General features: G+C 46.4%; 1 protein-coding gene and 1 long non-coding RNA gene across 3 annotated transcripts in view; one reads left to right on the top strand and one right to left on the bottom strand.

Annotated features, from left to right (window-relative positions):
• Positions 1-27,937, top strand: part of PPM1H (protein phosphatase, Mg2+/Mn2+ dependent 1H) — a 306,613-nt gene that overhangs the window by 230,916 nt on the left and 47,760 nt on the right. For both annotated transcript variants that reach the window (XR_003511171.1, XM_027542423.1), the window contains exons 7-8: positions 21,201-21,264; positions 26,621-26,728. Coding sequence is in view for 1 of the 2 variants with exons in the window: in XM_027542423.1 (XP_027398224.1) it covers positions 21,201-21,264; positions 26,621-26,728 (172 nt within the window). In the remaining variant the exon portion in view is untranslated. The remainder of the gene's footprint in view (positions 1-21,200; positions 21,265-26,620; positions 26,729-27,937) is intronic.
• Positions 3-2,316, bottom strand: LOC113892916. Its single transcript, XR_003511172.1, has 3 exons — positions 1,822-2,316; positions 1,276-1,394; positions 3-233 (listed from the first exon to the last, which is right to left on the bottom strand). It is a non-coding gene; the product is annotated as an uncharacterized LOC113892916 (long non-coding RNA).

The raw sequence follows: 27,937 nt of genomic DNA, 5'->3' as shown, positions 1-27,937 counted from the left end.
TCTTTCTTTAAGCAAAGCCGTTTTAACGTTTATAATGGTCTTATTTCAGGACCGGTAACATGAGATGGCATGGCTTACTTAGGAAAGAGAGTGCTGCCTGGGCACTCACTCTGCCAAGGTTCTGGGGCCCTGGGCAAATCCCGAGCCTGGGGTCTCTTGTTTATAAAATGCTTCCTGTGCCCTTCTCTGCCAGCCTCCAGTGGGGGTGGGCTTTGCGCTGCTTTTCCGAGCTTCTGAAAAAGACAGACTCCATTAGGGAAATTCCAGTGATGGTAACCTTTCATTTCTGTCTCTTGCAGCCCTTAACTCTTTTGTGATTCTGACTTGATGACGCATCAGGGGAATTGTTCCCTCCTCTATTTCCCTTGAAACTGAGAGCTGATAAATCAGAGGCTTTCCCCTGGGAACAGAGTGCCGTCCACCGCCATTTTCTTCTCTCAGCACTCACTGCCTTTATGAAGGCAAAGGGAAACTTTTCTGTTCCGTGTCCTCCCGGCAGAGTGGCCACGAGCCCCCGGGGACCATTTCAATCTAAATTAGTTAAAATTAATTAAAAGTAAACATTGGTTTCCCACGTCACAGCAGCCGCATCGCAGTTGTTCAGTGGCCACGTGTGGCTCGTGGCTACTGAAGTGGACGTGACAGATATAGAACATTTCCATCATCACATAAAGTCTTAGCAGATGGCACTGCAGTCTCGGTAATGTAAGGGTTTAACTGCGGTGGAGGGCAATGCCGGCAGCTGTCTATGATTGAACAACCCAGTAGCAAGGAGTTAAAAAGACAGCTGAGCCACGATGGGGAGAGCAGAATGTTGTGGCCATGTTCTGTGGCTTCTGACCCTGCTGCTGCTGGACTCCAAGTCCAGAAGTGGGAGACGGGCTTCCCTCTACTTTTCAGACCTTCGGGGGCAAAGGTCATTGTGTTTAGACATGTCTGGTCTGCAGCCATCCCTCACTGGCAAGCCTGCTGACCATTCCATCTGCCCTGGTCAGTAACACACTTCCTTCCTCCGGCCCCTCTCCGCCACCTCCTAGACTCTGCCAGCCGTTGGCACTTTTATTCATCTTGTTTTTTTCTTTCACCTCTTGGAGAATATTTCAGACCCCAAGGATCAGGTTGAAAAGCAGCTTCACTTGCAACCCTTTTCCTTTCTGGTTGAGGTTGACATTTATTCTCAGTGTGCAGCCTGGAGCCCAGCTCTGGGTTAAGCGCTGCAACCCCCCAGCATTGGGCTTCTTACCAACCATCCAAATGTTCTGGAGAGAAACTCACCAGAGGCAGCCCCCAGCGTGGTGTAGAGCTGCTGGGTCAAGTTTCACAAATAGTTTCGTTTCTTCCATCTTCTTCTTTATTGCTCTTTTCAGTGCCCTCTGACGGTACATTCAGGCAGGCTGACAGGGAAGGGGATAAGCAGATTGAGAAACGCCACAGAATGCTTTATGAAGGCAGCTCCAGAGCTGTACCCACGTTTTAATATAAATTGATTTATTGAACCAAGCACAGAAGCGCTGTTACAGAAACCCCAGGCTATGTCCTCCCGAGGACCACCTAAAAAACAGCCCCAACTGACACTCCTCATTAGCTTTTCCACTGATCCCCAGGCAGTTTTTAAAGGGACAGTGTCCCTCCTTTGGGCTGAATTTATATGTTGGCCATGCCTGTGGGTCTAATTAGCTCAGCATTATTAGTCCTGCTCAGAAAGCCTGCATTTTCTAGCGGCTTGACTTTTGAGTTTTCAAGAGTAATTGGAAAATTCAAACCCCGTCCTCCTCCTCTTCTTGATTTTAATCACCTTTAACCCAGTCTTTGGAAATTTACCTGCAGAAGTCCCTGACTCCCGTGGTTGAGGTGCGTGCAGTCCCTTCGTGGTGCAAATCCTGACGTTACTGTGGGGCCATCGACTTCACCAAGGAGGCTTTTTATACTCACCAGAGAAATAGCACATTTTAATTTTATAATCACTTCACGAGAAAGCAGGCCATTCCTGAGTTAAACCTGGGATTCATTTCCTCCCAGCCACTTGTATTTTCATAATTTAATGATTATGGGCCACCTTGGCTGCAGTCTGATGGTGAAAAGCAATCTGGAAATCGGAGTTAATGGAGAAAGGAGGGGTTTGGATGGCATCTCAGAGAATTTTAACCCCAAATCTTGGGAGATTGTAGTAGATTGGGGGTTGGCCAGGACAGGGATCAGGTCCCTAAGAAGTCCCCATGTTCCCAGTTCGGTGGGACCCGGGCTGAAGGCAGAACGGGTCAACCCACGTGAAGAGGGGCCACTCCCGTGGTCCCCGGGCTGCGATGATGAATAGATATTTTCAAGGTGCATGTTCTGCATTTTTTCAAGGTTTGCAGCTCTGGCTGCAGGAGCAGCAGGGAGTAAAGCCAACCCTGCTGTGTGCAGCACATCTCCCGACAGTGATAAATGACCTCTTGCTCCCTGCCCTCCTCCCGCCGCTCTGCCCGTGAGGCAGTGGAGGCTGAGAGATCTTTACAAATGGTTGGGAACTGAGACAGACCGGCATGGTCAGCCCACGGGGAGGAGAAAGAAAAAAGATGCCCAGCCAGCCTGCCCCGCAGTGATCGTCCACTGACTCTTTACACACTCACAGCCTCTCTGCTTTGCTGATAGGTATAAGTGTCTTGTTCCTGAAGTGGTCAAACCACTTCCAAGCGTTTTCCCCCCTCAGACCCTGTGAACAGTCACACACTTATCTGTACTCCTTCATTTATCCCCAAGCATCAGGTCTCTACCACTTCTCCCCCAGTGAGTGCTGTTTGCAGGCACACAGTACATGTGAGGGGGTGACTTAGCTCCAAGTCATCTGGGGGAAGTTTGAGGATGTCAAGTGCTTGCCTGCATCCCTGTGAAAATAGGTGTCCTGTTAGCCAAGGAACCCCGGGGCACACTTGTTTCTGTATTCGACAAACCTTTATTGTACATCTGCAGCATGTTAGACATTGAGTCGTAGTTAAGAACAAGAGATGTGGAGCCAGACTGCCTGGCTGGGATAGTGCCCAGGTGTGGCTGGGACAAAGCACGTCACCTCTGTCTTCCTCAGGTTCCACATATGTACGTGGGGCTAACGGCAGAACCTAATAATCGGATGGTATGACTTGGTCAGTGCATTGAACCAAGCTGGCATTTAGTAACTGTTCTCTGTGTCTGGTAATATAATCATTAGATGTGATGGAAGCTGGAAGGATCAGCAAGATCTGATCCTTGCCATGGATTATACAGCCTAATAATGTGTGTTGAGATGCTTGTTTCCCAATTGTAACGAGAGGCTAGAAACTGAAAGGAAAAAAGAAGGCAGTTTAGAGAAGCAGGAGACTGAAGGGGTGCTGGCCGCTTCCATGGGGCAGGTCTGTCCCACAGCCACTGTGCCAGCTTATCTGTGAGAAGAGTTAAGTATGCTAGGAAGCCCCTCTGTCCCTGGAAGCTGCCACGTAGTGATTATTTTATTTGTTGGTGGGGGTGGGGGGGTTGTGTTTTTTGTTTGTTTTAAATCTACCCATGGACTTTCCATCCACCCCTGTGCTGGACTTACTGAGGCACCACTGCAGTTCTTCTGAGCCACAGCCCAGAAGCTGGGTCTCCAAGCCCCTCACTGGCCGAAGCATGTCCTCACGTAGGAAGGATCTTATCAGCTAAGACAGTGCTCACGTCATAGAGGTGGTCAGCTAGCCCAGAGACCAGCTTCCTAGAAATTGATTGAACAATACCATTTTCCCTATAAATCTATTTTTAAAATCTAAAGAGTCAGAGAGGTAGATCAGTTGGAATTTGTGGATGAATGACTAAAGCAGGCCAAAATATAGGGCTTTTAAAAAGGGGGGGTTGAAGAAAAAAGGCCCTGTGGCTATAGAAGAAGGACCAGTGGTTTTGGGGAACTGAGATTGGGATTGGGGAAGACTCAGTGGGAAAGGTCGTGGTTGAACCAAAGATCTGAAACAGCAGAGGTTTCGGAGGGTTGAGAGAAGGATACGCTGAGCAGAGTGTGTAGCTCAAGTGGAAGCCCAGAGACATGAAAGTAAGTTGTGTGTTCTGGGAATGTGGAAGCTGGAGGTCATATTCAAAATATTTTGACAGCATGGAGGAGTAGACTCCATCTGGGTCCTAGAATTAATGCCTAGAATGTGCCAGGCATTAATTCTTTCCTTACCACATCATAGGGATTCCAGGGGAGAATCCAGCAGATGGGGGTAGTTGCAGACTTGTGACAGTCATTATTTGCAGGCCAGCACAGGGGTGTATCAGTGTTTTCACCCTGCGTACACACTTGCTGGTACACGTCAGCTAGATAGTATTCCTGATGGTGCGTGCATGCTGAGTGGCTCAGTCGTGTCCGACTCTTTGTGACCCTATGCACTGCAGCCCACTAGGCCTGTTGGTGCATGGGATTCTCCAGGCAAGAATACTAGAGTGGGTTGTCGTGCCCTCCTCCAGGGGACCCTCCCTACCCAAGGAATCGAACCAATGTCTCAGGTCTCCTGCATTAGCAAGTGAGTTCTTTACCAGTAGCACCACCTAAGAAGCCTAATGTAAGTTAGGGCAGCTCTGAATGCCATGCTAAGGATGGCAGTAACTATCATAATTTTATTTTCCCACCCTCCAGAGCTCTACACATTTATAAAGTATGACAATGACACACGGTAGCACAGAAATATAGAGCTGACAGTATATTTAGAAGGACACATGGTCCAATCCTCAGCCTATTTATAAGATCCTGTTTTTAATGAAATTCCAGAGAAGCGAGTACTGTAACACTCCAACACATTTCCAGGTACTTGACAACAGGGAACATTGTCCTATGTCCAACCTACAGACCTTAAGTTATAAAATTTCACTCTTCCCGGAGGAAAAGTTTTTCTTATCCTTGCCACCCTCTCTCTGCCCACTAAGTTTCAGACTAGGAAATCAGTGTTGCTGGTTTCAAGCTGATAATCCCATAAAGGTGCTAATCCACCACGGCTTCAGAGTCAACTGGGGAGCTGGTTTAAACCCCTGCATTCTGGGCTTACCCCAGGAATCCACATAAAAGAGTGAGAAGACCACCATTCCATGCCCCGAAAGACCTCGCTCCACCTTCATGTTCCTCTGACCTTCAGACAAATCAATCCAAGCCTTATTTAGAGCAAGGACAAAGTCCTACATCTGTCCCTCACTGAAGAGCTAAACACATCTCTCTATAAGAACTAGACTTGCTGGTAGCATGTCCACTTTTTATCCTTCACCTTGTTACTCTGGCAGAGGCAATGAGACGCTGCCAATTCTAGGTTCAGATTCCTCTAGGGTTAAATCAGCCTTGTCTGTCCCCCTGGGTAAATCAAATGCTATGCAATGTGCTCAGTAGCTTAAAGGACAGGGCACCATAGCTTCATCTATGTGGAGTGATGAGTTTTAACCATTACTTACTCATTCAGTGAACTGGGTGTTGTGCTGGGCTTTGGGGAAATAAAGAAGACTGAAGCAGTCCCTGACCCCAGGGTGCTTACAGTCAAGTGTAGAACAAACCATACCCAAACTGGCAGAGGAGAGTTTACCCACAGTGAAGCTTTCCACCTAGGGTGGTCAAATATTCCAGAATCCCTGAGGTCCTAGAATCTGGGATTTTTTTTTCAAATCTCTGAAGTGATTCTTGTATATCCTTAAACATTGACCTTGGGCAGCCCTAGACATTTGTACTGTGGATATATGAAAGTGTTAGTCACTCAGTCATATCTGATTCTTTGTAACTGCATAGGCTATAGCTCGCCAGGCCCCTCTGTCCCTCCCTGGGATTCTCCAGACAGGAATACTGGAATGGGTTACCATTCCCTGCTGGGGTATCTTCCTGAACCAGCGATCGAACCTGGGTCTCCTGCATTGCAGGCAGATGCTTTACCATGTGAGCCATCAGGGAAGGCCCCACGGATGTGAGCAGCAGCTCACAGAGATGACTGATGAACAGGCACTGAGCTCACTGAGCTCTCTCTAGCAGCTTATCCTGTGTATCCTCCTGCTGGTGCTTGGGAACTTCTTTGACCACCTGCATGAACCAAAGACTGTGTTCAGGAGGGGGCTGTGGTTGGGACCTGCTGGGAAAGATAAGGACTGATGAAGCCCTTAGGTGCCAACCGTGGGTCAGAGTTGAGTCGATCCTTTCTTTTTCCTTATTAATACTTGTGCCCGTAACCTGGAGATGGTCCAGGCCCTGGTATGGTATGCATACGTGGGTAAGATCAGGGTGTGGAAATTGCTGGGTTTTCACTCCCGTTCTTCCTGAGTAAGTGGTCCTCCCTCCACAAACCTGCCTACTCCTTCTAGGTGGCCTTGCCTCACTCTCGGAAAAACTGGGCATTTAAGTGTAAAGATTTAAGGTCTCTCAATTCCAATCAACAGAACAACTTGAGAGCCAGACCTCAGGTTGAAGCTACTTCTGCAATGACCTTGACTCTCTTCCATTTTGTAAAGGGAAGAAGCAGCCTGAGAAGGCGGTATGTTTAAACTTCCACGCACCTTCCATGAAAACCTGGAAAGGGAGTAGACTTCAAAAACTTTTAAGATCTACTCGGAGCATGAAGATTAGTCGTATTAAACATTCCTGTTGCACATCATGCCATTTAATGGTGTTTACCCACACCCACAGCCCTTCAAGGGCAGGCAGAGAACCATGATTGAGAGCACAGTGCACTTTGCGGCCAGTCTGGCTTAACCTGGGTGGTTTCCTAGCGGTGTGACCTCTGTTTTCTTACTTGTGTAATGGGGTTAATGTTAATATCTGTCTTACAAGGTTGTTCTAAGCATCATATAGGTTTTAGAAATACGAGTGCTGGGACTTCCTTGATGGTCCAGTGGTTAGGACTCCACGCTTCCACTGCAGAGGGCATAGATTCGATCCCTGGCCAAGTAATTATGATCCTCCATGCTGCATGGTGGCCAAAAGTAAATAAGTGCTTTACAAAGTGCTTAGAATGACGTGGTGGTAGTTTAGTCCCTAAGTCGTGTCCAGTTCTTGTGATGCCATGGACTGTAGCCTGCCAGGCTCCTCTGCAGTGGGATTCTCCAGGCAAGAATCTGGAGCGGGTTGCCATTTCCTTCTCCAGGGGATCTTCCTGACCCAGGGATAGAACCCAGGTCTCCTGCATTGCAGGCAGATTCTTTACCAACTGAGCTATGAGCGAAGCCCAAAGTAGAGTGAAGTGAGTGCATAATAAACATTGGGTATATTTGAATTCTGTAGGTGTTTGGGGTAAGATGATGGCTAAAGCTTTAACAGTTGCTGCCTTTGAAGTCCATCATCTGAAGCAATAGTGAAAGTATTAGCTGTTCAGTCGTGTCTGACTCTGCGACTCTATAATAGCTCTCCAGGCTCATCTGTCCATGGGCTTTTCCAGGCAAGACTACTGGAGTGGGTAACCATTCCTTTCTTCAGGAGATCTTCCTGACCCAGGGATCGAACTCAGATCTCCTGCGTTGCAGGCAGATTCTTTACTGTCTGAGCCACTATTGGATAATAAAAAGCAGCAGGGCCACTCTGACTTCAAGAGCCAAGAGTGCTATGTGCCCCGACACACATCACTTCCCCCTAGTAATACCTACCCCCAACCCCCAAGTAATGCTAGCAGCCACAGCCTCAGGCCTGTGCTTCTTACCCTGGGACTTGAGTAATGTGGGAGTTAGCAGAGGATCCCAGAGAGTGTAGTAACCCACAGGATAAGCATCTAATTCCCCGGAAGATTTGGGGGTGGGGAAGATATTTTTGTGTGTTGAAGTAGCTGTTGATTAGGTGTATGCTCTGCTCAGTGTGGTGTTGCCAGTTCAAGGGCACTTGAATGAAAGTATTTCAAGGACGTAGCATAGGCTAGAGGCCGAGTAAGTGCTTCTCCCAGGGACGAGTGTAGGACCTGGTGCTCTGGCTTATAAATATCTGCGTGAAGCTTTGTGAGGCATGGCTGCAGACCAGCACGGAGGAACCGGCCTCTGCAGTAAAACCCTCTTTGTAGCAAACAATTTGCTATTTTCTCCCCACCATTCATGGATATGGGGTCAATTTTGGTTATTTCCTGATTTGTACGTGCTGACTTGGTCTCACACAACTTAAAGGCTAATGTCAATGAAATTCATGTTTGTTTTAGAATGAGTGGTCCCTGAGGAAGCAGAATTCGTTCCATATTTGTGTGCTCATAAAACGAAAATCTCTGATTCATACCTAGGGGAGATCTAAATGTTATTGATTAGAACATGAAGCTCTCCTAGCCAAGTGCTAATGCACACCAAGTGGATACCAAGTCAGAAATAATTTCCAAATCTGATATTTCCTTAAAAGTCATCTGGAATGTTTTATCCTGAAATAAGATTGGTTCAGTTTTGCATGTGTACGTGATTGACTATATTTTCAAAAGGCTGATTCAAAGCATGTTTTTGCACATGAATCCTTTTCCACCACTAACTTTGGGCCCAGGAGTCAAGAGATGATCCTTATTTGATTTAACTCCATATGCCAGCACCTGTGCAAGTGCCTGGTACCGAGCAGGTGCTCAGTAAATATTCACAAATGAATCAGGTAGACCCATTGCTCTCATATGGTCAAAGCCTGGTGTCCTGGTGTGGAGCTACTAGGAGCCACCATCCAAATTCTATCCACATTTCTAGCTGTGAGTGGGGACCCATTTGGGGGGTTGTGAAATCAATTTGGTATACGGAGATGAGCATTTTAAATTAAGTAGCATATGGAGAAAAGAAAATATCAAAATGGATATCAGATGGCAAAGGTAAATATTGTTTTTCTGAGGTGTGTTTGGGTATGAGTGCCTACATGCTCAGTAGTGTCTGACTCTCTGCAACCCTGTGGACTGTCGCCCTCCAGGCTCCTCTGTCCATGAAATTTTCCAGGCAAGAATATTGGAGTGGGATGCCATGCCCTTCTCCAGAGGATCTTCCCAATCCAGAGATCAAACCTGTGTCTCTGGCATCTCCTGCATAGGCAGGCAGATTCTTTACCACTGGTGCCACCTGGGAAGCTCATTGGGTGTACACTAGGTTAATAAGATTGATAGGTGTCTTGTAAGTCATAAAGTATGAAACGTCTGCTCTAACCCAGTGCATGCTCCTAGGGAACATGGACCAGTGATATGAAAGCAAGCTCTGTTGCCTCTTGCCATCACCCATAGGACTGACGGTAGGAAGAGGAATGTTTAGGCCAAGAGAGGCATGGTTACCACCCGCAGAACTCTAGGTGGGGCCTGGTTCAGGCGTGCTGCTGGAAGGAAGAAGAGAGGCAGACATTTCCCGAGGGCTGTGGGTTGCTGAGTGGGGGTTCCTACTCATGGATGCGAGGGTGGGGGTTACTCAGAGGCAACTACAGTGTCAGGAATAGAGCTTGCACCCCATTACAGGAAAAGTTCTCCTGCAGAGAGGGCTGGAAGCTTCCCCCTTTCATTCATTTCTCTCATCACTGCCAGCCATACCCAAGCTGGGCTGCACTGCACCTGCCAGCTCTCTTCAATTATGTCACCAAATACCAATCACACTCTTACAGTTTAAGCATGCTGTTTGTGCCCGAATCCAGACTGCTGCACTGCATTAGCACCAGCACATCAACTTGCATACAGCTTAGGGCCGGCAGGCTTCAACTAATTTAAACGACAGTCCAAAGACCAAAAGGAGAGAATACGGGAGCATTTGTTGGTGGAGCCTTGACCTCACAGGGGGACTTTCCCAGGAAATCATGTAATCAAGATACCCATTGACAACAACTCTTAGCACAGAAATCTGTAGATTCAAGGCATCAAAATATGACCCCATCCCTCAAAACTCAGATTTTACAAATAAGGAAAGACTGCCTATATTGTGGTGAGCCTGCGGCAGAGAGGTTGGTTCTGCCTAGAAACATTAAAAAGGATACTCCTAACCCCCAGCCTACCTGCTTGGAGAGGATGATTCTCAGCCTCTTGCTACTCGCCCTGGGGCCCCAAGTGCTACCTCTCAGCCTTCTCCGTGGCTCTGACTTGATCATGACCTCATTAAGTTTGGTTCACATTCATCCTCCCTGACAGGGCAGAGACATTTTTCCAGCATATTAAGATGTCATCCAAAGACACATGTAAGAAATTGAGGGGGAATTTGTTTTTTTATTTTTAACTGGAGGATAATTGCTTTACGGTGTTGTGTGAGTTTCTGCTGCACAACGACGTGAATCAGCTAAAAGTATACACATATCCCCTCCCTCTGGAGCCTCCCACCCCGCCCCCCATCCTGCCCCTGCAGGTCGTCACAAAGCGCCGAGCTGAGCTCCCTGTGCTGCACAGCAGCTGCGCACTAGCCGTCTGTTTACACGTGGTAGTGCATGTATAGCGCTGCTCTCTCAATTCATCCACCCTCTCCTTCCCACCCTGTGGCCGCAAGTCTGTCGTCTACACCTGTGCCTGTTCCTGCCCTGTAAATGGGTTCATCTGTACCATTTTTCTGGATTCCATATATTTGTGTCAATATGCAATATTTCTTCCTCTCTTTCTGGCCGTGGGAAATTTCTTTACTGTGAATCTTTGAAACCAGGGAAAGGGGCCTCTTAAAAGTAGACATTAAAAAAAAAAAAAAAACAGATGAAAGACTTGGACATGACAAAGTAGCAACATCTTGTATTGCCTTAAAGGAAATTCATGGAGCGAGGAGGGAGAGTGGGTCCCCTGCCTCAGGGCCACCTCCAGGAGCAAGATGCGGTTCACTGAGCCCTGTGGTTCGGCCTGGGGCTCGACTCCTTTGGAAATACAGATGGCTGGTAGGAAAAATGAAGCAGGAGGTGATTGCCAATCCCGCTGTGCTTTTTCCAGGAAGGTCTGGGGAGGATGGGTGGGGAGAGAGGCGAGTGGGGAGAGCCTCTGCAGATTCTGTGAATTGCTTCATTGGGGTTCTGCCAAGCTCTTAAAAGCCACGAGGAGCAGTTGGGCTCCAGGCATGTATCTGTTCCTGACCAACCAGGCCTGGGTGATGCTTCATCCTGGGCCTCCTGGGATTCAAGCTTCTATGGAGGTTTGGGTGTGGGAAGACAGAAATGGGAACCAGAGCCTGAGACACTTTGTCTGCTACCATCCTCCACCCAGACCTGCTCAGCCCCTCTGAGATGTGGGTCTGCCTGCCTGGGACTTAGTTTCTGCTCTGGGCAAAATGAGAGTTCCTGGGGCTCTTAACTCTTTCCTTGAAGAGTGCTAAGCTTCTAGCTGAGGAGGGGATGTTCTCCACTTATGATTATTTCAGACCAACCTGAAGCACTCTCTTTAGATTAGCTCTGAGATACCCTTCTGAGTCTCTGCGTTTTCACTGTATGGGGAAACCATAGACCTTTCTGGATAAAGTCACACAGGTGCTGTCCTTCCTGCTTTGGTATCTTTATGCATGGTAAGTCGCTTTAGTCATGTCTGACTCCTTGTGACCCCATGGACTGTAGCCCTCCAGGCTCCTCTGTCCATGGGATTCTCCAGGCAAGAATACTGGAGGGGGTTGCCACGCCCTTCTCCAGGGGATCTTCCTGACCCAGGGATCGAACCTATGTCTGCTGTGTTGGCTGGCGAGTTCTTCAGCACTAGCGCCCCCTGCCCCCCTTGGTATCATTAGCAGCAGTAGAAAAAGTATGAATTGGGGCATGTTGGGGGCTCAGCTGGAAGCAGTATCCTGTGGGGATGTGCTCTATTACTGCCTGTGGGAACAGTCCTCTGTGCTCTGTGTGCACGGTGATGACGGAGGCTCCTACAACCATAAAAGCTACAACTTAAATACCTTATCCTTCTTCACAAAGGACTTTGCCAGACATATTTGCATTATTTATTTGTTTTTTATTGGAATATAATTGCTTTACAGTGTTGTATTGGTTTCTGCTGTACAACACAGTGAATCGGGTATATGTATACATATAACCCCTCCCTTGTGAGCCTCCCTTCTACCCCAGCCCACATCCCATCCATCTATAGCATTGCAGAGCAGCGAGTGAGCTCCCTGTGCGATACGGCAGCTTTCCACTAGCTGTCTGTTTTAGTGTATATATGTCAGTGCTCCTGCTCATGTTCAGTCGCTCAGTCGTGTCCAACTCTTTGCCATCCCATGAGATTTTCCTGGCAAGACTACGGAAGTGGGCTGCCATTTCCTCCTCCAACAGATCTTCCTGACACAGGGATGGAACCCATGTCTCCTGCATTGGCAGGTGGATTCTTTACCACCGAGCCACCAGGGAAGCCCATATATGTCAATGCTATTCTTTCAATTCGTCCTGCCCTCCCCTTCAGGCATATTTGCATTTAATCCTTGCAAACTTACATGAAGAAAGGCAGCTGAGGAAGCACACGCAGTGAGATTGCGGGGCTTTCCCTCGTTCACACTGCAAGTCCACGTGAGGACTCAGCGGTGACTTCAGAACCTCTGACTCTACGCCCACAGCGGGCTCTGCCAAGCGAGGAGAATCCAGGAAGAGAGAGTCCCGGGGGAGGAGAGGCGTCCAAGGCCGTGTCCAGAGGTTAGGGAGTGGAAGAATGTGACTCACTGATGTGTGTCACTGGAGCCACAGAGTGCATGGTGGAGATGAGGCCATCCCCGAAGGAAGAGGATCTGTCACAACCCAAAGAAAGGGTCACATTCTTCTTCAATAACTTTGAAGTCCCATGAAGGAAATGAAGACTTAGGGCAACAAGTGGTTTTTCTATCCTTCTTTCTAGTTAAAAGTCATGACTTAGGAGAGAAGAGAGATCGTGGGAAGTGATGTGTGTGGATGGTGCCAAAGCATAAACTTCAGGTTCCTGGCCTGTGGGTTACGAAGTCAGAGGCGGGGGCTCTGGCTGGGAATAGAGGAATCCAGCAAAGATAAGGAAGAACTTTCTACAGTGAGGGACTTGCATTCACCAGTAGATTTAGCCTGAGCGAATAAGGAAGAAGAAAATTGTCTAGGTAACACCATACACCCTGGAGAAGCACTGTAACAAACGCTACTGCTCTGGAGGTTAGGAATTATCAGGAGAAAGTGACAAGCAAGGGGATCATAAATGCCATTTTTTAAAATAATTTTCTGACTATCTATTGATATATATCTGTGATAAAAGGGGACATGGGTTCGATCCCTGCTCCAGAAAGATCCCACATGCCACAGGGCAACTAAGCCCATGTACCACAACTACTGAGCCCATGCGCTGCAGCTACTGAAGCCCACATGCTCTAGAGCCCGTGTCCTGCAACGAGAGAAGCCACCGCAGTGAGAAACCCGCACACCGCAACTAGAGAGTAGCCCCCACTTGCCACAACTAGAGAAAGCCCGCACACGGAAGCAACAAAAAGCCAGCACAGCAAAAAAAAAAAAAGGGAACCTAAAATTTTAATGTAATGGGGTGAACGAAAATCCAAGGCATCACTGATAGAACTCAGCCCTGAAGTTCAGCCCCAGAAGAGCTTACTGTTCAGGAAAGTTAAATGGGGAAGCCAAGTCTATAGCTTATCTTTGGAGGGAAGCTCGTGTGCTAAGGAGAGGGTGGCAGCCTTCATTCATGTATTCAGCTGTGTCACTAGTATCTACTTTACATCCACAATTGTGCCTTCATTGTTGTTGAGATGAGGATATTACAGTGAATAAAACAAAGTCCCTGGTGTCATAAAGCTCATGTTCTAGAGGGGGAGGCAGAAGATAGACAAGCAAATTAATAAATAAGGTAGTTTCAGATTGTGCTGTGTAAGCGCCAGGAAGCGGTACATCAGGGACGGGGAGGGGGTAGGGGGGCTGAGGTGGGGGATGAGTGTGAGGGGTGTGGACATCACACTTACAGATGAGTGACCGGACAAGGCACCCTGAGGGCTGCACGGGGGCTGGCTCTGGGAGGATCTGGAGGAAGAATGGCCCAGGAAGGGGAAAGAACGAGGCTTCTTGCTATTAAAGAAACAGCAAGTAAGCTAGTGTTCCGAGCTCCTGGCAGAGCGTAGAAGATGTCAGAGCAGTGTCAGAGATCAGACCACCGAGGGCCTGCCTCATCGCCACGTTATGTTTCAAAATAATAGAAAGCCACGGGAGAATTTTAAGCTGAGGCATGATGACTGTGGATAAAAAGAGAAATGGTTGTGGAAGACTGGCTTACAGGCCTCTTAGCCAGTCTGAAAATACAAGCAGAGGTCTTTCTGCTAAAAATTACAGAACAGGTATAGAGACATGAGATGTTCATGCAGGATGAGTCCTAGAATTGCTGCTCATCGGAAGGGTGAAAAGGCATGAATGTGGCTGCCTGGGGGAATCTTTCGAGTTCAAATGTTCAGAGAATGTGATCTCTGGAGTTCCCACGTTCAGAGCATGTGTCTAAAATACTGACTCCAAGGGCCAACACACAGCCAGGCAAGGCCAGAGCAAGAAAGGATGTGCATGTGAGTGAGCATGGGCTGGAGCCGGCACCAGTGAGACCCAGAAAGCCACGGAAAACAAGACTGGCTGCCCTTGCTTTGTGAATACATAAAGAATAAGAAAATACATGAGGACAGAGGAAAGCCACTGCCAGGAATAAGTAGTATTCATCGATTTGCTCACTTCATCAAACATCTGTTGGGCATTTATTATACACTGAGCAGTCTTTTAGGTACCAGAAACAGAAATCTCCGTCCTCATAGAACTTAAGTGGGGGAGGGAAGTGCACAGGGAGCAGTAGGAAAAATAAGATAAAGAAGCAAAATACTTAAAATGTTAGGAGGCAGGAAATCCCTGGAGAAAAAGAAAGAGAAAGGAAATGGTAAGTTTGGGGGTGGGGAGTGATTTTTAAAGAAGGTCGTTTCATTACTTGGCTTTTATTTCAAGTTTGATAGGAAAGCCATCAGAGGGTTTGAGTAGGGTAATGACGTTATCTGACATTTCAAAATAATTACTCTGGTTGCTCTGAGAATAGAGGTAAAGGACAAAACTGAACAGTTTTCAACACCTTCACCGCCATCCCTGCAGCCATGGCACCGTCGTCTCTTGCCTAGATTATTGCAGGGAAATCCAACAAGGCAACTGCAGTGTTGCAGGCAGAAGATGGTGTGACATGAATAAACAAAGTGCTCAACTCCTGCTGTGTTTCCTTATTACTCGAGGATCAGAGGGGCTTCCAGATGGCGCTAGTGGTAAAGAACCCGCTTGTCAGTGTTAGGAGATGTAAGAGATGTGGGCTGGATCCCTGAATGGGACGATCCCTTGGAGGAGGGCATGGCAATGCACTCCAGTATTCTTGCCTAAAGAATCCCATGGACAGAAGAGCCTGGCGGGCTGCAGGAGATCAAGGTGAGGAAGTCTAGACTGTTAGCAAGAAAGATATTTTAAACATTTGCCGAAAGTAGAAGCTGGATTCAGAAACAAGTGTAGTCAGAAGGGAGTTCTTAGAAGGGTGGGACCAAGGGGATTGAGGGGCACCTGGCTTGAGAGTGGCAGCAAGGGAGTGTCAGCAGAGGTGACTTAGGGTGCAAAAGGGTATGAACATCAGGGGAGAGGGATCCTCTTGACGTGGTCCAGGTGCTCATGAGGAGCAGTGAACGTCAACAGAAAGTAGGTACAAGTTGTAAAGTCAGGACTCCAGAAGTACTAACAAAACAGAGACAGTTGCTGAGCATAACAGCAGGGGAAGGGGCAAGTAAGCTTTGTGTGAACCTGAACTGCAGTCCTTGGGAAAGCGGAAAGAGGAAAGTGTATGTTAGCAGGAGGAGAGGTGGAGAGAGAACCTGGAAGGGTTGGGCTGGAGAGAGAGCAGTCAGTGCCTCTCTCTGGCTTAACAGTAAGACCAGGTTGAAGGGTTGGTATCTAGGGGAGGTGGTATGATCTGGGGAACAACCTGGACTTACTAGAAAGTCAACTCAGTTAGCAGTTTTCAACCATTTGATGGCATTTCCTGGATGGCTGGTCATGGCAATAGTGTACATGGATGTATTTTGACTTTGTAAGAAATTTGATGGTTTCTTCTCTTAGTCTTTGAACAAGATGGAGAAATGCTGTGTGGACAGTAGTTCAGCTGTTTCATAGATGTCCTGAGAGCTATACCCAGAGTCCAAACTCATGAGGACATTGTCTCAGTAGATCAGTGTTTCCGCCTCCCCCTGCCATACCACCCACTAATTTTTTAAAACCACTTTTTAAAATACTTATTTATTTATTTGGCTGCACCGGGTCTTAGTTGTGGCACATGGGATCTTCCATCTTTGTTGCAACATGGGGATTTTTTTGTTGTTGTGAGATCTAGTTTCCTGACCAGGGATTGAACCCAAGCCCCCTGCACTGGGAACATGGAGTCTGAGCCACTGGATCACAAGGGAAGTCCCACCACCCACTCATTTAAACATGAATATTCTCATCTGCCCTCTACTATTGAGTCTGTCTTTGTGTGTTTCCACCAGACAAGAACATGATTTTTCAGATTGTACTTACTTTCATCCATTTGCCTTCAAGAAATGTCGATATCCTTTGTCTGGTTAGCTTGACCTGGAGGAAGGTCTCTAAATGGCTTGATTCTGCTTAGCTTTTTTTTTTTTTTTCAGTGACCCAGATAAATATGGCAGAGCTGGTTATCAGCTTTAATGTGATATAGCATAGAAGGGGGCTTTCCAGGTGGTGCTAGTGGTAAAAGAACCCACCTGCCAATACAAGCTAGACATAAGACATGCAGGTTCTACCCTTGTGTTGGGAAGATCCCCTGGAGAAGGGAATGGCAACCCACCCCAGTATTCTTGCCTGGAGAATCCCATGGACAGCGGAGTCTGGGGCTACAGTTTATCAGATCGCACAGAGTCAGACGCAACTGAAGCTACTTCACACAGCATGGAAGCATAGAAAGAGAGCTGATTTTTTGGGATAAAAGGATATGTGTTCAAACATCTCTCAGTGGATTGGAACAGTGGACCAAAATAGCATGATAAAATTAATAAGGGCAATGGGGTTTTCCATTCAGAATAAAATATTCATTGTATAAGTATAAACTAAAGGAAGACAATGAGTCAAAAACCCTTCTTGGGTCTTTTTTCTTGTGGACTGACTGGGGTTGGGTTTTGTTTGTTTGTTTTTACTCACAGTTTCAATACACGACCCTAAGCCACACAGACGTGTATACACAGACACATAGTACAAATAAAAGCCACACTAATTTTAAAAAGGGCAAGGTCTAGGGACTTCTCTGGTGGTCCATTGGTTAAGACTCAGTGCTTCCACTGGGCCGCTCTGGGGGCACAGGTTCAATCCCTGGTCGGGGAACTAAGATCCTGCATACTGAGTGACGTGGCCAAAAAATAAAACGAGTGCATGGTCTAAATCAAAGAAGTAACCATTTCATTCCTTTGTGGACTAGATTTCAAGTGTTTTCAGTTCTGAGTGCCATTTTTTTAGGACGATGACAGGGAGATGACAAATCCTACAGTATTCAGTGCTTAGTCCTGTTGACTCTTTGCAACCCCATGAACTGTAGCCCACCAGGCTCCTTTGTCCATCAGATTTTTTCACTCAAGAATACTGGACTGGGTTGTCATTTCCTCCTCCAAGGGATCTTCCAGACCCAGGGATTGAACCCATGTCTCTTGCGTCTCCTGCATTGGTAGGTGGATTCTTTACCATTGCAGCATCTGGGAAGCCCTGGATTCAGTGCTCAGTTAATAAATGTTGGTTGAATGGATGGTAACTTGAGTGGTCAGAGATGGTGTCTCAGGTCCTGGGGATGGACAGTTGGTGATACGAGGAGAAAGGAAACTTTGAGATAGCTCTCTTCAAATATTTGCAGATCTCTTAAGTAGAATAGAGATTAGACTCCTTTCATGTTTTTCCAGAAGACAGACCAACACACCAATGGGTGACTAGGCCAATTTAGGAAAGAATTTCCCAGGGCTGTTATCCAGTGGCACTGCAGAGTTGGTCCTGTAAATCTCCTTAGACAAAGACTGTCCACAGCAGCCCACTTGATGGCAGAGGCCAGGACCAGCATGAGGGTACAGCAGGAGAGGTTCCCGCATTTGAGGTTTAGCCAACCCAGTGGCCTTCTAGTCTGTACCGTGGGCTTCCCTGGTGGCTCAGATGGTAAAGAATCTGCCTGAAATGCAGGAGACATGGGTTCAGTCCCTGGATTGGGAAGACCCCCTGGAGAAGGGAATGGCAATCCACTCTAGTATTCTTGCCTGGAGAATTCCATGGACAGAGGAGCCTGAGGGCTGCAGGCCATGGGGTCGCAAACAGTTGGACACACACATAAGATAGATTCCTAATGAGAACCTAGTGTATAGCACAGGAAACTACTCAAAGCCTGCTGATGACCTAAATGGGAAGGAGATTCAAGCAAGAGGGGATATATGTATACATATAACTGATTCACTTTGCTGTACAGCAGAAACTAACACAACATTGTAAAGCAACTTTACTCAATTTTTATTTTTTTATTTATTTTTTAATTAATTTTATTTTATTTTTAAACTTTACATAATTGTATTAGTTTTGCCAAATATCAAAATGAATCCGCCACAGGTATACATGTGTTTTTAAATTTAAAATTGTTTTTTAAAAAATTAAAAGGAACAGAAAACAAAGACAAAGAAGCAGAGGCTAAACCATAAGATTAGAACTTGGGTGGACTTGCTCCTGTGGGTAAGAACCCCAGGACAAGTTTTTGCCTTTGAGAGTGGTGCTGAAACAGGTTTCACTGTCCTGGAATTCTCTGCCCTGGGAGAATTCCATTACCTGGGCTTGCAATGCAGTCAAAGGACAGTTTTCTTGCTGCCTTTTCAAGCTTGTTAAGAGCATTCTCAGCCTGTCTCCACTGAGCTCTAAGTAACCTCCAGTCATTGATTCTAGAGCTGCCGCCCTCTGCCTCGTCTGTAGTTCCAGACTCCTGTGCTTGGATCTCCAGGCCCCAGCCCCTCCCTGAGACTGCCCCCACTGCATCATCTCTGTCTGAACGTGTTTTTTTACTTTTCATGTGGTCCCCAAGTCCCACTTATGCCCACTTCACAGCCTTTCTCAAGTCATTACCTCCCTTTTCCTTGAGCCATATAGTCATTTGCTCAACTGATTTTGAATGTTAGCTAATAACCTGGGTTTCCAATAGTGGTTCTCCACCATGACTGCACATTGGCATCACCAGGGCAGCTTATTAAAAAATTCCTGGTACCTAGGTCTGATCCGCAGAGGTTCAGACTTCATTCCTCTGACCTGAGCACCAGGCTTTTCAAAACCTTCTCAGGAGATTCCTGCTGCAGCCAAGATGGAGAACCATGGGTCTACAAACTCATTGGATCCCCAAGCTGACTGTAGTCTAATAACAGCTGTATTTGTTCCCCAAGGGACTCATACACCACAGTGTCTTAAATCATATGTGTGAGTATAGAAATATCAAAGTAGCTATTTCCACTTTGTGTTAATTTGGTAGATTTGGGGGAAGGAAATAGTATGGTTCCTTTTTTGAAAACTCAATTCATGGCAGACCTCTGGGCTCACTTGACTGCAGAAGCAGCAACCAGCTTTTATTGAGCTCTCAGCATGTGCCGGGCACTGTGCCGAATACTTCCAAGCTCGTCACATTCATCGGCCCATTTTAATCCTTACCGCACGTTCACAAGTAAGCCCCACTTTTTGGCTTCCCTGATTAATGAAGAAACTAAGGTTCAGAGAGAGACTTACCCACTCGCCCAGGGCTGGGCAGAAAGCAGTGCTAGACTGAAGCCCAGGCACATCCGGTGCCGGAACTTCACTGTTTCTCTACCCCCATGGGAAAGAACTTAACCAAATAACTTGCAGATAAGCAAGATGTGCTGGCTTTAGCTTTGGGGTTGAGCCTTTTTTCAGTTGAGTTGCATTCTTTTGTATATCAAGCACCTCCATAAATTTGATGTCAGATTCACTCTCAAGCTGCCTAGATATATCAAGAGGTATGTCACAAATTATTCAGCTTTCCAGGTGACTCAGCAGTAAAGAATCTTCCTGCAGTGCAGGAGCCACAGGAGATACAGATTCGATTCCTAGGTCAGGAAGATCCCCTGAAGCAGGGCATGGCACCCCACTCCAGTATTCTTGCCTGGAGAATCCCATGGACAGAGAGGCCTGGCAGACTACAGTCTATAGGGTCACAAAGAGTTGGACACGACTGAGGCAACTTAGCACACTCACGCACGTCACAAATTAATTTTTTTCATGCACTCAGGAGACATTAGTTTAGAAAAGCATCTTGCTTCTAGCTTCTAACCTAGCAGAAAATACCCCATCTTTTACTCAGTCTTCCTAATACTTCTCTGAGGAAGTGAATAGGCAATGCTTTCCCCATTTTGCAGAAAGGGGAACTGTATGCCAAATATTAATTATCTACTAAATATTAGTGACAGCTCCTACTTATTGAGTACTTACTGAGTATCAGGCTCTGTGCTAGGCTGTTTACATCCTGTGTGGTTATCGTCATTTTGCAGTTGAGATACCAGAGATCCAAAAAGGTGGAGCTACTTGCCCAGCGGTATACAACTTCGTGACTGGATACCTGTTTGGTTGTTTGTTTTTTAAGTTCCTTGTGAGCAAAACTGTTAAAACATGGCCTTTGTTCACTCCTCGCCACGGCCTGGCCAGCCTCTGCTGCGTGAGTGGTGGCATCTGAACAGCCCTGTCTGGCATAAACCACTGAAGCATAAACAGGATTTTCTTTCTGTGTGTCCAATGGCCATCTAATAGCCATCGTGAAACAAAGGATTTTTTTTTTGCCAACCTTGAATATCACACTGAAGTCAAACGGGCTCTAAATATTCCTTCTCCAGCCATCCCAATACCAGGCTCTTCGGCATAAACAACCCCTGAAGGTGAGAGCTGGCTGTTGGAGCAGTTCCACCACCCGTCCCCCACACCTCCATCTCTGAGCACCACTCCCTCTCACGGTTTCAGCTTAATGAGAACCCCGCCACCACGGCTGGGGCCGTTCAGTACTGCAGGGACACTAAATGCTGAGGACAGAAGCCTGTTGCCCCTTCTCACTGCTTGTGAGTAGGCCAGTTCATTTTCTCTCTCTTCAGGCACATAAAGACTTGGTATTTTCTGGTTCGTTGAAATACATACACACATGCACACAATTCTGTAGGGAGACTGACTCTTTGTACAGAAAGAGATAGGCAGTGTGGTGAGCGGACGGAGGCTCAGGGAAAATAAACTGCCTGGCATCCTGTGTCAGGGCAGTGGGTCACTAATTGAGTGCAAACCTGTTTTTTTAATGTTGTTTATCCTCCTACAGGGCATACAAAACCATTGAGGATGATGACTTGAAGTTTCCCCTTATATATGGAGAAGGCAAGAAGGTAGGCACGTGCCCTCCCTGGATTGAGAGAACCAGGCTCTCTCTCAACGGAGCCCATGGCAATCTGCGTGTTCCACTTGGCAGCTTGTGATTTTGTAGTCTTGACAGCTTGAGAGAATATCACCTCCACCTTCCTTCAGGTCTCCTGCCTTAAGGGTCCAGGGAGTGGCAGGGCTGGGGAAGGGAAGTGGTGAGCACAGGGGACTCAAGTCAGTTTTGTGAAAATGACATCCCCCTTCTCGATCCATTTGCATAACTTTTTGCAGTGTTTAAACACAACCACTTTCACATACATCATCTCACTGTGTACTGACAACAAGCCACGAGGCAGGCAGAGCTGGCTGTCTTACATCCATCTGGGAGATGAGGCAGCAGGGACTGCAAGGTTAAAACCGCTCAGGCAGTCCCGTGACTGACTGGTACGAGCCGTGGAGCTGTGGCCCTCCACTTCCTTCTGGTGCTCTTGCATTCCACCATGGATGCTCAGACTGTACATGCCAGCTTCTCCACTTGCCCCATGAGAAGGGGATCCAGAGTTTCACCTCAATAAACTATAGGATCACACGGATCAGATCCCAGGCTGAGATAGCAAAGACCATTCATCACCAGGTCCAAGGGCCCCTGTCAGACTCTAACATTGTTGGGCCGAAGGAAGGCTGTCGATCTTCAAGTGGTCTCTGAGCAGAGACTGGAGAGGGGTGCAGGAGTGGAGATGAGAAAGCTTTGAAGTCATTTCCTAGGAAGAACAAACAGCTTCTGAATCATTGCATTCTTCCTCGGAACATGAATACATTTCAACTAAGCGCTGAGAGTTCCAGTTAGAAGTGAAAAATGTGGTCACATTAAGAAGAACATTCAACTGAAATTTTTTTCAACATGTGATAGCTTTTATCAGAACAAGTGACTCAGAAGAAAACTGAAGGATGCCTTTGTGGACAGAGTTTGAGCGAGTGTGTGTGTGTGTGTGTGTGTGTGTGTGTGTGTGGTATGAAAGTGCACACAGGAGTAGGTTTTGGCTTCAGTGTAGCCCAGCAGTAATTTTGCTCGAAGGAGAGAGGAATTTCACAGAGGGCAATGACACATGAATATTTGATCAATAAATTCATCATTTTTCAAACCAACTTCCCCCTTTCCTGGAGATGGACACCGTCTGCCTTGCCATCCTGGTTGAGAGTCAGGACAGGGAAGGGCTCGGTTTCTCGTAGGGTTTCATGTTCTGTGTATAGTGGACACCATCAATGAGAATCACTCAGCCCAGTGATCTGCACCTACAGTTCCTGGGCTTCATGGTGCTGAGATTCTCAGTATTACCCTGCTGCTCCCCAGTGAGTTCCAGTAAGCTCAGCACCACATCCTGTTGCCTTCATATCCTTAGGACCCGTCTAGCCTGGTACTTGACTCATGGCAGGCCATCAGTAAATACATATTTAATAAGCTGTTCAGTATACTCTTCTTGAAAGAAAGTGAAAGTGTTAGTCACTCAGTCATGTTCGACTCTTTACGATCCCATGGACTGTAGCCTTCCAGGCTCCTCTGTCCATGGAATTTTCTGGGCAAGAATACTGGAGTGGGTTGCCACTCCCTTCTTCAAGGGGTCTTCCTGACCCAGGAAACAAACCCAGGTCTCCTGCATTGCAGCAGATTCTTTACTATCTGAGCCACCAGGGAAGCCCCTATACTCTCCTTTATTGTTCAGTCACTCAGTCGTGTCCAACTCTTTGTGAAGCCGTGGACGCCAGGCTTCTCTATCCTTCACCATCTCCCGGAACCTGCTCAAACTCATGTCCATTGAGTCAATGATGCCATCCATCCATCCCATCCTCTGTCATCCCCTTCTCCTCCTGCCTTCAGTCTTTCCCAGGATCAGGGCTTTTTCTAGTGAGTCAGCTCTTTGATTCAGGTGGCCAAAGTATTGGAGCTTCAGCTTCATCATCAGTCTTTCCAATGAATATTCAGGATTGATTGCCTTTAGGATTGACTGGTTTGATCCCCTTGCAGTCCAAGGGACTCTCAGGAGTCTTCTCCAACACTGCAGTTCAAAAGCATCAATTCTTCGGCACTCAGTCTTCTTTATGGTCCAACTCTCACATCCATATGTGACTATTGGAAAAACTGTAGCTTTGACTATGTGGAACTTTGTTGACTATACTCTCCTTGCTACAGCAGAAAAATGGACAAATGTGTTCTTCTACTGATGATTAGCAGTAGGATTTAAAGGAGCAAGGTTTTTCCCAGTTCAGCAAAAAGTGCAATTCACCAGGATATCATGTTCCTCCAGCATTCCAGTAAATTAGGGCTTGACAGTTCTGTGATATGTAGCTGGTGAATTCAGCCACTGTACCTCTTGACCTGTTTAAAAGCCACTATGGCTCCAATTGGCTCCAGGCATCCCTGTACCAAAGTAGCATGACCCCTCTGTCCCAGGAGTCCACGGTCTCTTGAGAAGCTTTAGAATGCAACACATCAGTTCTGTCTAGATCCTTCACAGGGTTTTCTCTTTCTTTTCTGTACACGTGTCCCCAGAAGTTTCAGAATACTTTCACTGCTGTTAAATTTCATTTGATTTCTGCCACTGCTTTGAAGGACCTGTGTGGGACTTGTAAACTAGCAGAAATGTCAAATTTCTTTGGACTAAAATGCCCATCTGTGCTTTGTCCAACCTGAGAATGTACTCCAGCAGGGAGGAAAGTGGAGGGGGCATAGGGACTCAGAATTTCCATACTTAGAGGTGAATGTGTGTCAGCTTAAAGGGAGCTCCCAACAGAGCAGCGCTGGCCAGAGGCCCCCAGGCTCACATCCTCTGTCTGCATTTTACCCGCTTTGAGTCTAGCCTTGTAAAAGTGCGTTATGGTTTCATTTCCACTTAAATGTAATCCTGCCCACCTTCGGATGTAAATCCAGTTTCAAATTCACAGCCTTTTGAGGGAAAGTAGGATGAAGACCATGGTAATGTGTTAGAGTGTCATCTCTTAGTTTTTCTCAGTTCAGTTCAGTTGCTCAGTTGTGTCCAACTCTTTTCGACCCCATGGACTGCAGCACGCCAGGCCTCCCTGTCTGTCACCAACTCCCGGAATTTACTCAAACTCATGTCCATTGAGTTGGTGACGCCATCCAACCATCTCATCCTCTGTCGTGCCCTTCTCCTCCCGCCTTCAATGTTTCCCAGCATCAGGGTCTTTTCAGGTGAGTCAGTTCTTCGTATCAGGTGGCCAGAGTATTGGAGCTTCAGCTTCAGCATCACTCCTTCCAATGAATATTCAGGACTGGTCTCCTTCAGGATGGACTGGTTGGATCTCCTTGCAGTCCAAGGGACTCTCAAGAGTCTTCTCCAACACCACAATTTCAAAAGCATCAATTCTTCGGCACTCAGCTTTCTTTATAGACCAACTCTCATATCCATACATGACTACTGGAAAAACCATATCCTTTATTAGACGGACCTTTGTTGGCGAAGTAATGTCTCTGCTTTTTAATATTACTGTCTAGGTTGGTCATAACTTTTCTTCCAAGGAGCAAGCATCATTTAATTTCATGGCTGCAGTCACCATCTGCATTGATTTTGAAGCCTCTAAAAATAAAGTCTCTGTTTCCATTGTTTCCCCATTTGCCATGAAGTGATGGGACCAGATGCCAAGATCTTAGTTTTCTGAATGTTGAGCTTGAAGCCAACTTTTTCACTCTCGTCTTCCACTTTCATTGAGGCTTTTTAGTTCTTCTTTACTTTCTGCTATAAGGGTGGTCATCTGCATATCTGAGGTTATTGATATTTCTTCTGGCAATCTTGATTCCAGCTTGTGCTTCCTCCAGCCCAGCATTTCTCATGATGTACTCTGCATAGAAGTTAAATAAGCAGGGTGACAATATACAGCCTTCATAGTCCTTTTCCTATTTGGAACCAGTCTGTTGTTCCATGTCCATTTCTAACTGTTGCTTCCTGACCTGCATACAGACTTCTCAAGAGGCAGGTCAGGTGGTCTGGTATTCCCATCTCTTTAAGAATTTTCCACAGTTTGTTGTGATCCACATAGTCCTAGGCTTTGGCATAGTCAATAAACCAGAAATAGATGTTTTTCTTGAACATCTTGCTTTCTTGAACATCAAGAACTCACTTGCTTTTTCGATGATCCAACGGATGTTGGCAATTTGATCCCTGGTTCCTACGCCTTTTCTAAATCCAGCTTGAACATCTGGAAGTCCATGGTTCACATACTGTTGAGGCATAGCATTTCTATGTTACTCTTATTACCAGAGCATCAGAGCAAGGATTCAAATATAGGTCTGTAGTGACACCAGGTATAGTGTTGATGAGCCATATGTTAGAGCTCCGTTCCTCTGTGTTCACCTGAGCTGGACATCCTTCTGCAGAAAAATGTAGTGCCCCACCTCCTCCAGGGAACCTTCTCAGAAGAATTACCTCCCCTGAACTCACATAATCCATTGTTTATTTGTCTTTCAGCACTCGGCCGTATTCTATATATTGTTAGTCAGACATGTACCTCTTAGTCTTTCCCTTACCAGGTTCCTTTATAGTAGGTACAAGACCATAGACATGTGTCCCCCACAGGATGGTATCTGCACATAGTAGGTGCTCAATAAATGTTTGGGTGACTCATATCTGTGGTCTCCCAGGAGATCATTAGGCTGACAGTATAGGCATTAGTACAATAGTATTACTTCCATGCAGAGAATGCTACAGATGGCTGGTCTCAGCCATGAGGTCTCTGTGGAGTTACAGCCAAGTGGCATCTTGTTCCTTTCTACCTAGAGGGAGTTGTGTGAGGATATTAGCAGGACAAGTTATAATCTAATGGTACATTTCTAATGGTACATTTTCTCCAGCCATAAAGTAAAATATATGAGCTGTGGAATGGCAGGATCTGCCTCTGACATTTTTATATCTTTTATCACAGAACTAGAGACATAGCTGGTATTCAGTAAATACTTGAAGAATGGGTGTATAGCAGATGGATGGATGGATGGGTGGATGGGTGGACAGATGAACGGATGGGGGATGTATGGATGACGGATCCTGTTGGATTTGGTTTGAATTGATTTCAGTAGCTGTAGACATCACAGAGGTATTGTATTGAGTTTATTGGACATCATTCCCTCCAGTCTCTGTGAAGACAGCAGCTGCCCATTCAAATGCAGGTAATTGGTAGAAAAGCCACTCCTCAAGTATATAGGTAACCTTGGTGGGCTCTTCCTCGAAAACAACTACGCACAGAACTTAACAGCCAGGGGCAGTGGGGATTGGAAAATGACTGCTGCTCTCACAGCCCATGGCACCTGCACTGGTGGGGATGCTTTCTCTGATTGTGGGAGTGTTTCTGATGACCCTCTGCTTATACTCCTAGGCCCGTGTAATGGCAACTATTGGAGTGACCAGGGGACTTGGGGACCATGACCTGAAGGTGCATGACTCCAACATCTACATAAAACCATTCCTGTCTTCAGCTCCAGAGGTACCACATGAGGTTTTTATTTCTCTTTTGTACAAGAACATGTTTTCTACATTATCCCTCCATGACTCTCACCCCGTATCCAGGCAGTAGCCAACTCATGTCGCATGTACTTCTGCATTATCTCTCATGTCTGTTTCTTTTCTCCACTCCATTTTCACTTCAGCTGTCCTCTTTCCTTCTTCATCGCCTCCTGCCCAGATGGCTGCACAGCCTGGTGGCATTCCTTGCCTCCTCAGTCCAGCCCACGTACTGCCATCAGAGCAGTTTTCCTAAACAACTACTCTGACACCTGTTTGCTCAGAAACCTTCAACAACACTCCAAGGCTCAGAGAATAGTGCACACTCCTTCACTTGGCATTGTTATAATTTATTATAACAAATTATAAGGACTTGTTATAATTTAGTCCAACTTCAAAAATCTGATTTGGCCCCCTACACTAGCCAGAATGAACTTATTTTTGGTATATGATCTTTAGTTTTCCATATTTGCTCAAACTATTTTTTTCCACCTAGAATGCCCTTCCCCCTCATCTCCAAACATCCAAGCTCTTTTTTATCTCTAGGATTTAATGTAAATACTTCTTCTGCTTTCCCCTCCCCCAACAGGAAGTCATGTCTCCCCCTACTCCAGGTACCTGGAGAGTGTTTTCACTTTCTGCTTATAGCATGTTGATTTACATACATATTTTATCCCCTCTTAGATTCTAATTGCCTGGAAAGCTAGTATCATTCAGTGGATGTTTAAAAGTTAACTGAAAAACAAGTTGTCATATCTTTGGTTTAAAATATCATTTTTCTTATAATACAGGAAACAACATCAAGTTCTACTTCAAGGTATATCATTTAGAAAAGATACTGTTTCTAAGTGATAGAAAACTCTTAGTAGTTTATGGGTATATTTTCTCACATAACAAGAAGGCTGGAATTTGGTGGCTGTTCATGTTGGTGTGGCACCTCCATGTGCCAGGGGGGCATCTCTGCTGCTTTTTTCCCTTCGTGGTTGCAAGATGGTAATGCAGGTTCAAGCGTAACATTTTCATAAAAGGTAGGAAGAAGGGGAGCAGCCCATCTGTCCCAGTAGACGTGCACTTGCTTCTCGTTGTCCCAAACTGTGGTACCCGACCTCCCCTAGCTACAGAGGAGGCTGGGGGAGAGAGGAAGGTTTGCGGTTTCTATAGTAGAGGAGAGCCAGGGAGGGCTGAGTGGGGA

The sequence above is a fragment of the Bos indicus x Bos taurus genome, chromosome 5, assembly GCF_003369695.1.
Source record: "Bos indicus x Bos taurus breed Angus x Brahman F1 hybrid chromosome 5, Bos_hybrid_MaternalHap_v2.0, whole genome shotgun sequence".
NCBI classification, from domain to species: Eukaryota; Metazoa; Chordata; class Mammalia; order Artiodactyla; family Bovidae; genus Bos; species Bos indicus x Bos taurus.
Note: the sequence above shows the minus strand (reverse complement) of the source record. Positions and strands in the feature narration are given on the sequence as shown.